This window comes from Portunus trituberculatus, chromosome 5 (assembly GCF_017591435.1).
Source record: "Portunus trituberculatus isolate SZX2019 chromosome 5, ASM1759143v1, whole genome shotgun sequence".
NCBI lineage: Eukaryota > Metazoa > Arthropoda > Malacostraca > Decapoda > Portunidae > Portunus > Portunus trituberculatus.
The window spans coordinates 8,064,796-8,082,295 of NC_059259.1; the positions used below are offsets into that span (position 1 = coordinate 8,064,796).

Consider the following 17,500-nt stretch of genomic DNA (forward strand, 5'->3'; position numbering starts at 1 on the left):
TTCTTTATCATTGTGTTCATTATTATCATCTACGTCATTGTCATCATTATATTTATCATTATTGTCATTCTTACCATTATATTTATCGTCATCATCATCATCATTAGTGTAATTTTCATCATTGTATTATTATATTGCCATTTTCATCATTATATTTCACATTATTCGTCATTCTCATCATTATATTTATCATTACCATCATTATTTTCATCATTATCATTATATTGAACCTCTCACCATCCTTCTCTTGTTTATTCACACACACACACACACACACCACCACCACCATCATCATATCATTCTCTCACTCCCCTCACTATCACCACTTATCAATGCCTTACAAGAACTAGCATTATCATTAATAGTGTCATCACCATCACCATTGTTATCATCACCATTTTTTAATGATTAAGAAAGATCATTATCGTTACCATTATCTTTAACAAGCATTTTCTTTTATCATCATCATTATTTTCATTATTCATCATTATCTATCAAATGAAAGTAATAAAATTGATGCAAAGTTGACATATTAAATAATTTCCCGCGTTTTCTAAATTTTCTTGACATTTTTTTCATATGTTTTGTTCTTCGATAATGAAAAAAATAAGAAAAAAGAAAAGAAAGAAAAGAAAAGAAAGGAAAGGAAAGAAAGATTCGTTTTTTTTTATTAAGTTAAGCCAAATTCTAATCCTAAACAAAACAAACATCAATTCTCTCTCTCTCTCTCTCTCTCTCTCTCTCTCTCAAAAACATAAAAGTGTGAAGAATAAGAATTAAAAGTCTATGCTAATTTAATGCTTTTTTTAGTCTTTGTTATCATTCTGAAGCCTTGAACACACCTGAATCTCTCTCTCTCTCTCTCTCTCTCTCTCTCTCTCTCTCTCTCTCTCTCTCTCTCTCTCTCTCGCTGTTATCTTTAATTATCCTTAAACATTTAATCTCCTCAGAGTGACATTATCTCACTCTCTTACCCTTACTGAGAGAGAGAGAGAGAGAGAGAGAGAGAGAGAGAGAGAGAGAGAGAGAGAGAGAGAGAGAGAGAGAGAGAGAGAGATCCCTTTAAAATTACTTGTTTACCAAAAGCACTCAAAATCGCCTCCGCCCATGACTCTCTTGTCGTTTCTGTTACCTGAGAAGAGGAGGAGGAGGAGGAGGAGGAGGAGGAGGAGGAGGAGGAGGAGGAGGAGGAGGAGGAGGAGGAGGAGGAGGAGGAGGAGGAGGAGGAGGTGGTGGTGGTGGTGGTGGTGGTGGTGGTGGTGGTGGTGGTGGTGGTGGTGGTAGGTAGTAGTAGTAGTAGTAGTAGTAGTAGTAGTAGTAGTAGTAGTAGTAGTAGTAGTAGTAGTAGTAGAAGGACAACAACAACAATAACCAAAACAACGATAACAACAAAAATAAAAACGAAAAACAAAAACAGCAAGAAGAAGAAGAAGAAGAAGAAGAAGAAGAAGAAGAAGAAGAAGAAGAAGAAGACGAAGAAGAAGAAGAAGAAGAAGAAGAAACACAGATACACGAGACAAGACAAGACAAAACAAGAAGAGAAGAAAAGAAGAAGGGAAAGAAGAGAAAAAAGAAGAGGAGGACGAGGAGAACGACGAGGAGGAGTGAGAATGAAGAGGAGGATGAGAAGGAGGAATCAGCAGCAGCAAGAGGAGGAGGAGGAGGAGGAGGAGGAGGAGGAGGAGGAGGAGGAGGAGGGCACAGTCACTCTTGAGTCTACCAAAGTGAAGCAGGTAAAGTAAGAAGGTTGAGAGAGGCGAGGAAGAAACCCAAGGCACAGGTGATTTAAGGCTGGGAATCGCTACATATTGAACGATGCACTGTGGTAAGCTGCAGGAGGAGGAGGAGGAGGAGGAGGAGGAGGAGGAGGAGGAGGAGGAGGAGGAGGAGGAGGAGGAGGCTGGGCAAGGTAGAGAGAACGTAACCAACCTTTGCTTCTGCTTCTTCCTAACTCCGCCCCTGTTCTCTCTCTCTCTCTCTCTCTCTCTCTCTCTCTCTCTCTCTCTCTCTCTCTCTCTCTCTCTCTCTCTCTCAGACAGTCCCATATACCTGTGTTTGCCTATTTTCTCTCCTTTCAACTTTCTCAATTTTCTCCCTCTCCTCTCTCTCTCTCTCTCTCTCTCTCTCTCTCTCTCTCTCTCTACAGGGAGAGAGGGAGAGGGGTGAGGTAATGAAGGTGACAGCGCAGGTGAGTCCAGGTAAGGTGAGGGAAAGAACTCACCTCAACGAGACACACACCTTGAAAGAATGCAAGGGACAGGTGTGTGTGTGTGTGTGTGTGTGTGTGTGTGTGTGTGTGTGTGTGTGTGTGTTCATGGTGGTGGGTAAAGAAGGCTACTCTCTCTCTCTCTCTCTCTCTCTCTCTCTCTCTCTCTCTCTCTCTCTCTCTCACGGTATTCTTATTTTTCCTTACTTTTTTTTCTCTCTGGTATGTTTGTGTGTGTGTGTTTACCTGTTGATTGGGCCGCATTAGTCACGGGCGCAGGTGTGTCAGGTGTGGTGCAGGTGTGGTGTCTAATAATATACGTAAGTTTTATTTGGGTCTATTATTTTTTTAGTTTCTCTCGTAATCTATTTTCCTTATTCATTTTTATCTCGCGTTTTGTTGCATCTTGTTTTTCTTCATTTCCTTTTTTTTTTTTTTTTTGCTTATTCGTGTTACTCATTCTTTCTTTGTGTCTCTCTCTCTCTCTCTCTCTCTCTCTCTCTCTCTCTCTCTCTCTCTCTCTCTCTCTCTCGTTCTGCAGTCCACTTATATCTTTAAACAGGGTAGAAAAAGGAAATTCTATTATTTTTAACCCTCTTCTTTCTTGCAAGTGCTTATTAATATTAAATGAATTGCCTTTGGTGCTCTTAATTGTTTCGAGTCGCAGTGAAAGAATGAGAGATTTGTTTTGTGCGGAGTTTATTGGGGATTATCTCTTCACTTCTCCATTTCAACTAAATCATCAGAAGTATCATAAAAGAGATTGAAATAGTTTAATCTCTATATCGTCAAAGGATTACATCAATTTCACAATCATATTTATTTTCTAGAATTGAATAGATTAAATAAACTCTGGTAAAAACACTGCTAAACTCTAGTAAACTCTGGAATTCCCTACTCTGCTAAACTATGGAATTCTCTACTCTGGTAAACTCTGAATTCCCTATCCCGCTAAACTCTGGAATTCACTACTCTGCTAAACTCTGGTAAACTCTGGAATTCACTACTCTGCTAAACTCTGGTAAACTCTGGAATTTCCTACTCTGCTAAACTCTGGTAAACTCTGAAATTCACTACTCTGCTAAACTCTGGTAAACTCTGAAACTCACTACTCTGCTAAACTCTGCTAAACTCTGAAATTCACTACTCTGGTAAACTCTGGTAAACTCTGGAATTCCCTACTCTGTTAAACTCTGGTAAACTCTGAAATTCACTACTCTGCTAAACTCTGGTAAACTCTGAAATTCACTACTCTGCTAAACTCTGGTAAACTCTGAAATTCACTACTCTGGTAAACTCTGGTAAACTCTGGAATTTCCTACTCTGCTAAACTCTGGTAAACTCTGAAATTCACTACTCTGCTAAACTCTGGTAAACTCTGGAATTCACTACTCTGCTAAACTCTGGTAAACTGGTAAACTCTGGTAAATTCTGCTAAACTCTGGTAAACTCTGGAATTTCCTACCTGCTTCTGTATTTCTAACTTCCTATGACGACAATATTTAAGAGGGAGGTTTCCAGACATTTATCCCTTTCTTTTGGCTAACTGTCTGACCTACAATGGGTCTGGCATCTAACTGGGCCTTTTTTCTTCGTTTTATTTTCTCCCTGGCCAGCTTTCTTTCCTTACATAACAAAATCTAATAACATTCTAATAACAATCTAATTTCAATAACATCATGACACTATCTCTAACAGTCTAATTCTAAGTACATTCTATCACTTAGCAACTCGTAAATCCTCTCATAACAACATTAATTTCAGTAACTATCATTCTTACTCTCATAACAACATTCTAGTAACATTCTGACATTCTACGTCTAACAAGCAAAATCTGATAATATTTTTATCTCTAACAATCACTTCTAAAAACTTTCTATCACTAACAACTATTATTAACAACATTTTATCTCTAACAACCACTACTAACAACATTTTACGACTAACAACCATTTCTAACAATATTTTTACAGCTAACAACTACTTCTAACAATATTCTAACTCTAATAACACAACTTTAAACATCATTTTATCTTTAACAACCACTATTAACAACATCTTATCTCTGACGATCACTGCTGACAACATTCTTTCTCTAACAACCTCCTAAGGCAACATTCTACCTCTAACAAGTAATTTCTAACACTATCCTAACTAACAACTACTACTAACAGCATTCTACCTCTTAACAACCACAATCAGACAATGGCTACCTCTAACAACTCACCTCTAACATTCTAACAACCACTTCTAACAACATTCTGCCTCTAACAACCTCTATTAACAACATTTTACCTCTAACGATCATTACTAACATTCTCTAACAAGCTCTTCTAACAACTTAACCTCTTAACAAGCGTCATTCTACCTCTTAACAACCGCAGGAGTGAATGGGTGACACTAATGCATTCAAATTCCACTAACATTTCCCACAAGGACTCAGAGAAAAAACACGGGCCACGCAATTAATTAGTCCGGTTTTTCCGTCTATAAATTTTTCCTTCTTACCTTTAGCGGTGGTGCCCAAAATGTCAGAAATAAGTGGTTTGCATGATTTAACTTTCTCGTATCTTGCATTTTTCTGATTTTTTTGGGTCGGTTAAGGAGATTTTAATGTTACTCTCGCTTTTTTTTTTTTTTTTTCTGTGTATGTATTAAATTTCATGGACTTCGTATTAAAATTTATGTCGGTGTTAAATGTTCAAGACGCCGCTCAAATACTGAAAGATTAATTAATTTTATTTTACAGTAATATATTTTTAAACATGTGTACAAGTATTTTGCTATTCTTTAACATGTAAGAAATGATAAACATGAAGATTAGTACTATTGATGTTATGAATATTCTCTCTCTCTCTCTCTCTCTCTCTCTCTCTCTCTCTCTCTCTCTCTCTCTCTCTCTCTCTCTCTCTCTCTCTGACATGGAAGTTCGTGAGAAAGTTTACAAGTTTCCCTGTGTTACCTGAGTGTCGCTGCATGAGTAATTGTATGTGTCTGCCACGCAATAGAGAAAAAAGAAATAGAATATATGCTGAGGAAGAAAAAAAGAAAAAGAAAAGTCAGTGAAAGTAACTAAATTGTCTACCTTATACTGTGTGTGTGTGTGTGTGTGTGTGTGTGTGTGTGTGTGTGTGTGTGTGTGTGTGTGTGTGTGTGTGTGTGTGTGTGTGTGTGTGTGTGTGTGTATAAAAAGGTGACACTTCCTCAGAACCAGTATGAGACCTAAAGGGTGGTCACAGGTGAGGCACAGGTGAGGACACAGAAGATAGGAGAGGTGGCGCGGGGTACTCACCTTGAGGATGCAGGTGGCCACAGCTTCCGACTCGTGGACGGAGACGTTGTAGAAGCTTTGGTCGAAGATCGGCTCATTATCGTTGACGTCCCTGATGGTGACCTTGACGGTGGCGGAGGAGGAGAGCGCCGGGGAGCCGGAGTCCGTGGCGATGACCGTGATCTGCGGCACCGGCTCCGTCTCGCAGTCCACGTGGGTGCGCGTGGTGATCAGTCCGGTGCGAGAGTCTATCTGGAACCAGTCCGAGTGTGTCTCTGGCGTGTCGCGGATGGAATAGGTGATGACGGAGTTGTTGCCTTCGTCCCGGTCCAGCGCCGAGAGCTGGAACACGGATGTGCCGGGGTCCGCCACCTCCAGCACGTTGGCCTGGTACACCGTCTGGTCAAACTCCGGTGCGTTATCGTTCATATCCGTCACTTGCAGGTCAAACTTCCGCGAGGCGTGCAGCGGCGGGTTGCCCATGTCTGTGGCGAACACCACTAGCGTGTAGTTGGGCTTGAGCTCGCGGTCAAGCGGGCGCGACACCACCATCAGGTAGATGATGCTGTCCTGCGTGGTCAGGTCGAAGTGGCCATCACCGCCCTCCAGCGTGACGCTCACGTTGGCGTACTCCTCCTTGGAGTCCGGGTCGTTGACGGAGATGCGCGCCACGAACTCGCCGGGCTGCGCGTCCTCGGAGATTTTGGGCGTGGCGTCGTCTGAGAGGAAGATGAGGTTGATGGTGGGCTGGTTGTCGTTGACGTCGATGACGCGGATGGACACGAAGGCGGTGGTCTCCAGGGGCTGGTCACCGTTGTCGCGCGCCACCACCAACAGCTCGTGCACGCCCTTCGCCTCGAAGTCTAGCGGCCTGTTGACGGAGATCACGCCGGACTTGGGATCAATCTGGAACATGTTCTCGCGGTCACTCTGCCGCCGGTTGATGGAGTACGTGATCTTGCCGTTGTCGCCGGCGTCCGTGTCCGTGGCCAGCACCTGCAGCACCGAGGTACCGATGGTGGCGTTCTCCGGCACGGTAGCGAAGTAACGACTCTGGTTGAAGATGGGCTGGTTGTCGTTGACGTCCTGGATAGTGATGTTGACGGTCATGGATCCCTTGAGGGGTGGCGACCCGCCGTCCCACGCCTCGATCAGCAGCGAGTAGAAGGCGGTGGTCTCGCGGTCCAGGAAGCCGTTGATCTGCAGGTCCAGGTACAGCACGCTGTCCCGCTCCCGATGCGAGGAGAGACGGAACGCGTTGTTCACGTTGCCGGACACGATGCGATAGCGCTGCGTGTTGAAGATACCCAGGTCACGGTCCCGGGCCGGCGCCAGGGTGCGCTTCACGTCCCGCGGCGTGTTCTCCGGAAAGTCGATGTTCATGACGGCTGAGGGGAAGGTCGGGGCGTTGTCGTTTTCGTCCTTGACGCGGATCAACACGCGGATGCTCTCGCCGGACTGCGGGATGGCCACCAGGGAGTAGGAGGCGCGCAGCTCGCGGTCCAGCACCACCATGGTCTTGATCTCGCCCGTGTCCTCCTCGATGCGCAGGTCGGAGTCCACGGGGCTGCCTGGCACCGGCACGATCAAGTAGGGCGGCGACGGAGGCGGCGGCTGCCCCGGGTTACTGTCACCGATGTAGCCGATATTTGTCCCTATCGCCACGCCCTCAGACACCTCAAACTCCCGCACGTATTCTGCGGCGGCGTGGCGCGGCGCCAGGCCCAGCAGCAGCAGCAGCAGCACCATAAGGGCAGCGCGCGGCGGATGAGTCCTATCAGGGCCGCCCACTGTCCTCGCACAACCCGCCGCGGCCGGCCTCGCCCCCGCGCTGCCCTCCGCCACGTCCCGTCTGCATCCCCGGCAGCAGTGGGGGCGGCAGGGCGGCACCGGGACGGCGGGGTGGGAGGGGACGGCCGCCCCTCTCCCCTCCCCGAGGCGGCGGGGCTCAAACATCACGCGGGTGCATGACGGCGCCGCACGCACCGCGCGGCACACGGCTCACCACTCACAACACTGGGGCGGCGCGGCGGGGCGCCACCACCCGCGGCGGCGGCAGCTCGCTGCGGCTCGGGCGTCACAGGCCGCCGCTCGACGCGCTCAGTCCGCGACGACACTAGCACGCCCCGCCCACCCTGAGCACGACGCCTGCACCGCCCACGCTCCTGGGGAAGAAACACAACAATTAGACATGAATGAGACACCCGATACCCGCCCGTGTGTGTGTGTGTGTGTGTGTGTGTGTGTGTGTGTGTGTGTGTGTGTGTGTGGGATGCCAGTGCTGGCGCCAGGAAAGAAGGAAGGAGAGGATCGGGGAGGAAGAGAATCTGAACATGAGATTGGAGGCAAGGCAGGGGGTGGATAGGGGTGGCGGGTCCAGGGGTCAGGCCGGAGGGGCCACCAGCGGCCACAGCAGCAGGGCGGCGCGGCCTGGCCCGCACCCCCACACGGGCGGGAGGGCGTCGCGGTGGTGGTCGGCGAAGCCGCTGCAGGCAGCCACCGCTGCTGTTGCTGTTGCTGCTGCTGCCGCCTCCCGCCCGGTGACAAGTGAAATTCTTAATTGGTGGGTGTTGTTACAGGTGTCGCCGTGTTAGCTAATTATGAGAGAAATTGTAGCGGCGTGTGGAGCGCGTGTCGCAGGCGGCGGGGGACGGGAATTTGGGCCAATCACGAGGCTCAGCGGGGAGGAGAGTGAATACGATTGGACAATAAATATTCATGTGTCGTTTGTCCGCGCCATGTTAGCGGGGGAGATAATTCCTCGCGCAGAAATATCACTGACGCTCAAACCCGAACCCAGCCCACAAGCTGACGCCGCCGACAGTAGTTGTCCTCCTGCATGGTGGTCTGCGGGGAGGGGGGAGGGACGGGGGAGGTTGGGAGGGAGGGAGGGTCATTCCACACACACACACACACACACACACACACACACACACCTGCCTTGCCTTACCTTTACCTGTCTTCCATCCCAGCATGCACCTGCCTCCCCCATCCACCCCGCCCCTCTCCTGTGTCCTGACATGCCTTCCCTCCTCCTCCTCCTCCTCCTCCTCCTCCTCCTCCCCTGTCTTACAATCAATCTTCTTCCTGAAAAAAATATATGCTCACATGCCGCGATTTCTTTGCCACACCTCTTTTCTTTCTTCTCTCTCTCTCTCTCTCTCTCTCTCTCTCTCTCTCTTCCCTTCTTTCTCTCCGCCTTTCTCCCAACATTCTTTTCTCTTTCCTCAAAATTTTCTTTCTTTTTCTTGTATTTCATCCAAAATAAGAAGAAAAGAGAGACAAAGAAAAAAAAAAAAAAGAAAATGATGAAAATGGGGAAAGAAAAATCGTATAAACAAAGAGAGAGAGAGAGAGAGAGAGAGAGAGAGAGAGAGAGAGAGAGAGAGAGAGAGAGAGAGAGAGAGAGAGAATAAATTGGGAAGAAAAAGAAAACCAGGAACACACGAAGGAAAGGAGAAGCGGAGGAATGGAGGAATGGAGGGAAGGAAAGAGGGGGAGGGAAGGAAGGAGGGAAGGAGAGAAGGAGGGGTAATGTTTGCTCACAGGACAGCAGTGAGGCGTGAGAAAGGAGGAGGTATGTTCTGCCACTACCACAAGGCCACCACCACTACCACTACCACTACCACCACTACCACGACCACACTACTACTACCACTGCTACTACATCTTCTACTCCTTCTTTTCTTCATCTTCATTCTATCATCCCATTACATTTACCTGTTCTTCTCACCTCTTTCTCCTCCTCCTCCTCCTCCTCCTCCTCCTCCTCCTCCCAGTCCTGCTTCAACATTCCTCACACACACACACACACACACACACACACACACACACACACACACACACACACACACACACACAGGAGATAAAAGTCTGTATGCAAACTATCATTACCATTCATACACGGCAACAGATCCAACACTCGCATCTTCTTTGTGTTCCTTTGTGTGGCTTCAGTGTTGCCACATAAGGCGGGAAACTTAACACGAGGCAGGCTGATGCTAAGTGTGGTAACTGTGTGGTAACCTAACCTAACCTAACACGTTTTTTTTTTTATCTTATCCATTTTAATCTTAACTTAACTCAACCTTATTTTCTTATCCAACTTCTTTACCTAACCAAACCTTAACCTAACCTAACTTTATATAAGACTAACATGATATAACCTTACCTAACCTAACCTTACTTAACCTAACTTATTTCTAACCAAACCTAACTTCACCTAAACTAACCTAAATAAACTTGACCCTAACCTAACCTATTCTAGTCTAACCTTACCTAACGTAGCTTAATTGTCAGCAGTGATCGAGAAGAGGAAGAATCAGCAGGAAGCAACACAGCAGGTAACACAACACACACCTGCTTATTACCACACCTGCATCCATTCATTCACCTGAGTCAATTTAGCACACCTGTATTGCACGTGGCTGCTAATTAACACATTTACCTGCATACCTTCACCACACACCTGTCTACTCCACACCTGTCCTGTGATACACCTGGTCATTCATTCATTTAATTTTACCTGTTTCTCTCTCTCTCTCTCTCTCTCTCTCTCTCTCTCTCTCTCTCTCTCTCTCTCTCATGTGTAGGCAGGTGTGTCCCTCGCCGCGCCCTCACCTACACCCAAAACTTTGTGTACGCGTCATGTAAAGTAAGAAGGTGTACATGTATATTTGAGAGAGAGAGAGAGAGAGAGAGAGAGAGAGAGAGAGAGAGAGAGAGAGAGAGAGAGAGAGAGAGAGAGAGAGAGAGAGAGAGAGAGAGATAACATCTTTTTTACTACATATGTCAGTATTATTTTCCTTTTACACGCTCACATACACACACAGACACACACACACACACACACACACACACACACACACACACACACACACACACACACACACGTTCAAGTTTCTTTTTTTCTCTTGTAAACATATGAACTGCCAAAGAGGAGGAGGAGGAGGAGGAGGAGGAGGAATACAATAACAACAACAACAACAACAACAACAACAACAACAACAACAACAACAACAAACGAAAGAAACCAAACGAGAAAATGAGGAAAACCGAGACAAAAAAAAGATTATCGACCAAACAAAAAAAAAAAAAAAAAAAAAAAAAAAAAAAGAAAAGATACAGATTCTAGTCATATTGAGAACTCGTAACCCTTTCCTCCTCCTCCTCCTCCTCCTCCTCCTCCTCCTCCTCCTCCTCCTCCGCTCGGGGCAGGTAGAAATGCAGGTGTAATTAATGTTAAGCAGGTATGCACATCAGGTTTGGCAAAATAGTGGACAGGTGTGGAGCATTCATAAGCTTCTTGTAGGTATGAAGGTTTGTTTTTAGCGTGTCTGTCTGTCTGTATGTCTGTGTGTGTGTGTGTGTGTGTGTGTGTGTGTGTGTGTGTGTGTGTGTGTGTGTGTGTGTGTGTGTGTGTGTGTGTGTGTGTGTGTGTGTGTCTTCCTTTTCTTTATTCCTCCTTTCTGTGTGCCTGTCTGTGTGTCTTTCTGTGTGTCTGTCTGTCTGTCTGTCTGTCTGTCTGTCTGTCTGTCTGTCTGTCTGTCTGTCTGTCTGTCTATTCGTGTGTGTTTGTGTGCTTGTCTGTCTGTTACTCTATTTATCACATCCTTTTTATTCCTCAAATCTTTTCTTTTTTAATTACTCTTTCAGTCTATCTGTCTGTCTGTCTTTCTGTCGATCTATTCACCATGTCGTCCTCCTCCTCCTCCTCCTCCTCCTCCTCCTCCTCCTCCTCCTCCTCCTCCTCCTCCTCCTCCTCCTCCTCCTCTTCCTCCTCCTCCTCCTCCTCTAGTATCAATTATTATGTGTAACCTTCTTATAGATAGATATGTAGAGTTCACCGTAGGGTGAATAATAGAATCTCCTTTCATCCTTTCCTGTGAAAATTCCATGTCAGTTTTTCCATACTGCATGGTACTTTTCCAAGCTATTTTCCATGCCAGCGAAAGCTGGAGGGAGTGGTGGGTGGGGAGGAGCCTTCTCCAGTACTGTCCTGTCTCTCTTATCTGTAGCCAGTTAGAAGTAGTTACCAAACAGCCTCGAAAGGACCAACAGGTCTGTTGCTGTTTGGCTTTCCTTTGTATTCCTTGTATTCCTCCTCCTACACCTCCTCCTCCTCTTCTTCTTCTTCTTCCTATCATCTTCCTTTCTTAACCACTCAACCTATATATCCTTCTGCCAGTCTGTCTATCTGTCTGTCTTTTCCTCCACTCAACACTTTCTTCCTTCCATCTTCCTCTTTTCCTAACCACTCCTCTATTCCTCCACACACCTCCACCTCCTCTTCCACTTCTTACCTGCCCTCCGCCTCCGCCTCCTCCCCCCACACCCCTGAAATACACCTGAGAGCCTCTTTATTACCACTTAAGCCTCCCTGCGCCTTCCTATCGCCATCATCCCTGAGAAAGTGGTCATGTGGGCTGCATAAAGTGTTATACCCTTCTTCACCTCCCTCACCTTCTTCTTCTTCTTCTTCTTCTTCTTCTTTTTGTTTATGGATGTTTGTGGTACTGTTGTTGTTTTTCTTCTTTTTCTTTTTTCTTTTGTCACTTTTTTGTTTATTAAATTGTTGGAAAATTAAAGAACGCAAAGAAAAAAAGACAAAGAAAAACCAATTTAGAAATTATTCCAAAATTCACATATTCTTGAGAGAGAGAGAGAGAGAGAGAGAGAGAGAGAGAGAGAGAGAGAGAGAGAGAGAGAGAGAGAGACAGAGAGAGACAGAGAAAGACGAAGAACGAAAGAAAAGAAAGAAAAAGAAAAAAGAGACAGCCAGACAGACAGACAGATGGATGGAAGAGGAAGAAGAGGAGGAGGAAAATGAGCCAAGGAGCCAAACAGCCATCCACTCAGCCAGTCAGCCAACCACCCACAAAGCCATCCACCCAGCCTTCCAGCCACTCATCCACCCAGCCATCCACACCCGTAGGAGGCTGAAAGGACGGGACAAAGGAAGGATGCGGATAAAATGAGGCGAGGGAGAACAATGAGGAACATAAAGAGAGCGAAAAAAGAGACGAGGAGGGAAAAAGACACGTTTAATAAATCCATGAAGCTTGAGGAGGAGGAGGAGGAGGAGGAGGAAAAAATATCTACGTGATGCTTATTTTTTGGGTGGGTTTGGTTAATGATGGTAGTAGTAGTTGTGGTGGTGGTGGTGGTGGTGTTGATGGTGGTGGTGGTGGTGATGGTAGTAGTAGTAGTAGTAATACGAAAACAACAGTAGTAGTAGTAGTAATATGAAAACAAAAGTAGTAGTAGTAGTAGTAGTAGTAGTAGTAGTAGTAGTAGTATGAAAACAACAACAATAACAACAACAACAACAACAACGACAACAACAACAACAACAACAACAACGACAAGGGGAACAAAAAATTCAGGAAAACAAAACAAAGGAAAAAGGAAGAGAAAAAAAAAACTAAAGAATTAAAAAAAAAGAACCGTGACTGATTTTCAATTTAATTTTAATTCTTGGTCTTTTTGAGTAATTAGAGACACAGAGGAGGAGGAGGAGGAGGAGGAGGAGGAGGAGGAGGAGGAGGAGGAGGAGGAGGAGGAGGGAGGAGGAGGAGGAAGATTATGTAGGGGAAAATAAGAAGACGAAGAGAAAGAGAAGAAAACAAAAGACAAAGAAGAGGAGAAAGAGTGTAAAAAGCGAAAAAGGAGGAGGAGGAGGAGGAGGAGGAGGAGGAGGAGGAGGAGGAGGAGGAGGAGGAGGAGGAAGAGGAGGAGGAGATGTAGCCTTGAATAGCCCTCCACCTATTCTCCATTCCTCCTCCTCCTTCTCCTTCTCCTCCTCCTCCTCCTCCTCCTCCAGTTGAGAAGAGAAGATTCAACTTATTATTCAAACATAATTTCCATTTTGATTCACATTCGAGAGGAGGAGGAGGAGGAGGAGGAGGAGGAGGAGGAGGAGGAGGAGGAGGAGGAGGAGGAGGAGGAGCACGTGGTGAATGTGAGATGAGAAAGAAAGTGTCCTCCTCCTCCTTCTCGTCCTTCTCCTCCTCCTTCTCCTTTCCTCCTCCTCTTCTCTTTTTTTTTCATTTAGACCTTATAAAATATTTGAAAATTTTTGGGAAACTTGCAATTTTTGAGATAAGAAAACTAACTCGCTTTTCATGCTTTTCACTACAAAATTTTCCTCTTAACATTTGACTCTCTAGATGTACAGTGGTAGCACAGACACACACACAGACAGACAGACAGACAAACAGACAGACACACAAACAGCCTCGTTCGACCCAGTAAGGCTGTTGCTGTTGGTTCTTTCCTTTGTATTCCTTTGTTTTGTACTTCTGGCTTTGTTTACCTTCAAGAAACAGGTGTCTAAGTACAGGTGTTTGTGGGAAGGGAGGAGGAGGAGGAGGAGGAGGAGGAGGAGGAGGAGGAGGAGGAGGAGGAGGAGGAGGAGGAGGAGGAAAAAAAGAAAATGATAAGTAAGTTTTGCGTTGTTGTTCATGTTACCGCAGAAAATATGAGAAAACTTCCCCCTCCTCCTTTTCTTCCTCCTCTTCTTCTTCCTCCTCCTCCTCCTCCTCCTCCTCCTCCCGCCGCGCCGGACCGCCACATCCAGGAGGGTCCACCGCTCCATAACTCCAGATTCCGTACATGACGAACTTAAAAACGGCTTATTACTGTTCTCTTGTGCTGGGACGGTCCGTGTGTGTGTGTGTGTGTGTGTGTGTGTGTGTGTGTGTGTGTGTGTGTGTGTGTGTGTGTGTGTGTGTGTGTGTGTGTGTGTGTGTTTCAGTTTCTCTATTCTTCCTTCTTTATCATCTTCCTTCTCTTTCCATATGTATTTTCTCTCTCTCTCTCTCTCTCTCTCTCTCTCTCTCTCTCTCTCTCTCTCTCTCTCTCTCTCTCTCTCCTACCTGTCTTTCCGTATTTAACTTTCACCCTTTCTATCATATCTCACCTCTTCTTTTCCTCCTCCTCCTCCTATCCTCCAATTTTTTCCTCTTCCTCCACACTCTTCTCTTTCTATTCTCTTCACAATAACCTCTTCTCCTTCTCTCTTCCTCCATATTCTCCTCTTTCCAATAATCTTTTCTCCTCCTCTTCTTCCTCTTCCTCTATTTTCTCTTCCTATGCTCTTCACAATAAACTCTTCTCCTCTTTCTCCATGTTCTCTTTCTCCTATCCCCTTCACAATAACTTCTTTCTTCCTTCCCTATTTCACAAGCGCATCACTTCACCAGGCTCCTCTTCCTATTCCCTTCCCAATAACCTTTTCTACTCTTATTTCTTTCCTATTTCACAAGCATTACCTTTCACCAAGCTAAGGAGAAGGAAGGTGGTGGAGGACACAGCGAAAGGACACTGGAAGACTGGACACACTAAACTCATTTACATATTGGTGTGTGTTGTGTGTTTTGTATTAGTTTTTGTGCACTGGGGTATGTAGGAAAGAGGCGTGGAGGGTTCCGGATGGTTCTGCATGGGGTTGGAATGGCTGGTGAAGATTCTAGTGGGGTTTCAAAGAAGAGTTTTGGAGATTTTTAGGGTTGGGGAATAAATAAAGTGATTGGATGGTTTTATCTGGATATGGAAAGCTATTTGAAAGGTTTGAAGATGGTTTCGAGTGGATGGTTGGGGTTCATGGGAATTGGAGGAGAATTGAAAGAGGTTTGGAAGGTTGAGGTTATGTTTGGAAGGTCAAGGAAGGTTTAAAAGGAGTATTTACAGAGTTTCGAGGCGTTTTGTACAACGAGAAATGGTTTAGATGGTTATGGAAGGTTTGAAAGAAGTAATTAGAGAGTTTTGAGGTGTTTTGTACAACTAGAAAAATGTTTGGAAGATCATAGAAGGTTTAAAAGGACTATTTAGAGAGTTTTGAGAGGTTTTGTAGAAATAGAAAAAGTTTGGAAGGTTATGGAAGGTTTGAAAGGACTATTTAAAGAGTTTTGAGAGATTTTATAGAAATAGAAAAAGGTTTAGAAGGTTATGGAAGGTCTGAAAGAAGTGTTTAGAGAATTTTCAGAGGTTCTGTAGAAATAGAAAAAGGTTCGGAAGGTTATGGAAGGTTTGAAAGGAGTATTTAGAGAGTTTTGAGAGGTTTAGTACAACTAGAAAAAGGTTTGGAAGGTCATGGAAGGTCTGCAAGAAATATTTGGTGTTGTTGGGGTTTCAAAAATAAATTGGAACGAATATTTTAAGCCTAAAGAAGAAATAAGCGATTGTGACGGCTTGTATGAGCGTGAAAAGCAATTTGGAAGGGTCTGAAAGGATCTGAAAAGGCCAAAGAAACTCTACGAAGTGCTTTCAAGTTTAGAAATGGACAGGAAGGAGACCTGGAAACTGGAGACATGCTGGAATGACCAATAGGGAAAATGATTTGAAAATGCTAAAACAAAATTGAAACAAAGGTACATGTCAAAGAGAGGCTGGAAAAATCTAAGAAATAGCTAGAAATAAAACTGGAAAATGTATTAAATGTTGAATAGAAACTGGAAGAGGAGGAATATAAGAAAAAAAAATGAAAGGAAAATATTGAGATAGAGAAAAGTTTAAAAATGAAATAAATAAATAGATAAAAGACTGGAAAAGATATTAGAGACTATAGATAGGAGCTGAAATACGAGGGACCAGCAAAGAAAATAACTAAAAATAAACACTAAAAAGAACTAGAAAAAAAAGTTAGATGCTAGAAAAAAGCTGAAAAAATAAATGGAACAGTTAAAACAAGAATGGAAAAGACATTAGAGACTCGACAGGAACCGAAATGACGAAAACCAAAGTACAGAAAACTGGAAAAACACTAAGACGAACAGGAAAAAATACGGTAGATGTTGGAAAGAGGCTGAAAATTCAAGAAAACAACTAAAATAAGACTGGAAACGATAGTAGACGGTAGATAGAAACCGAAATAACAAAAAAGAGACGATTAGAAAAAGCTGGAAAATAATTAGATGCTGGAAAGATACGGAAAAATACAAGAAAACAACTAAATTAGGACCAGAGAAGATATGTGACGCTAAATAAAAACTGAAATAACGTAAATCAATGTAAAGAAAACTAAAATAAAGCCAAAATGAGATAAAAACAAGAGAGAGGCGTGTGCTAAAGGGAAGATCGAGATTGGGAAGGGGAAGGACAGGATGAGAAGAATCTGAAGGGGTTTCCTGAGCTGCGAATTAATTATATTGTGGAAAGAAGCTGAAAAATACAAGAAAACAACTAAAACAAGACTGGAAAAGATATTAGAGACTAGATAGAAACAGAAATAACAAAAAAAAGTAGAGATAATAATTAGAAAGAGCTGAAAAATACCTGGATGCTGGAAAGATGTTGAAAATACAAGAAACAACTAAAACAAGATTGGAAACGATATTATAGACTAGATAGAAAGAAATATAACAATAATAAAACAGAGAAGATAATTAGAAAGAAATGGAAAGAAAGTGGATGCTGGAAAAAAGCTGAAAAATACAAGAAACAGCTAAAGTAAGACTGGAAAAGATATTACAGACTAGATAAAGACTCAAAAAAACAAGAATCAATATCGAAAACGCCAAGATGAAATAAGAACAAGAGAGAGACGCGAGTTAACTTCTTCAATACTGGGACACATTTTTATCTTGAGACTTGTGTACAATTGGACCATTTTATTGACATTAGGAAGGGTCTATGGAGGTCAGAAGATTAATGGCCAGAGTCATCACTATTCTAATCCCCTACATAAGTTTCTGAAGCTGTTTAAAATCCCCAAATAGTAAGGAAAATCAATATGAAAACGCGTCATGGTACTGAAGGGGTTTAAACGGAAGATATGGATTGGAAAGGGGGAGGAGAGGACGAAAAGGGTCTGAAAGGGTGTCGGGAGTGCGGCGTCCAGCAGGGGAAGGTGGGACTACCCGTGGCTGTGGCGGGCAGGGGTCTAGGCGCCACCGTCATATGAATGCCACGCCGCCACCTGCTGCTCATGCCCACCGGATGCCCCGCTCACCGCCTCACCACACCTGGGTACCCTTCCCCCCCATGTACCCATCCACACAGGTAATACCCACTCCACCCCAGCT

The 17,500-nt window shown here is 44.4% G+C and overlaps 1 protein-coding gene across 1 annotated transcript in view; it reads right to left on the reverse strand.

The window, feature by feature from the left end:
- The window catches only part of LOC123514242 (protein dachsous-like), a 110,943-nt gene that overhangs the window by 87,252 nt on the left and 6,191 nt on the right, over nt 1-17,500 (reverse strand). Inside the window, 1 exon segment of the mRNA XM_045271983.1 lies at nt 5,499-7,642. Coding sequence (XP_045127918.1) covers nt 5,499-7,433 — 1,935 coding nt within the window. The 5' untranslated portion in view covers nt 7,434-7,642.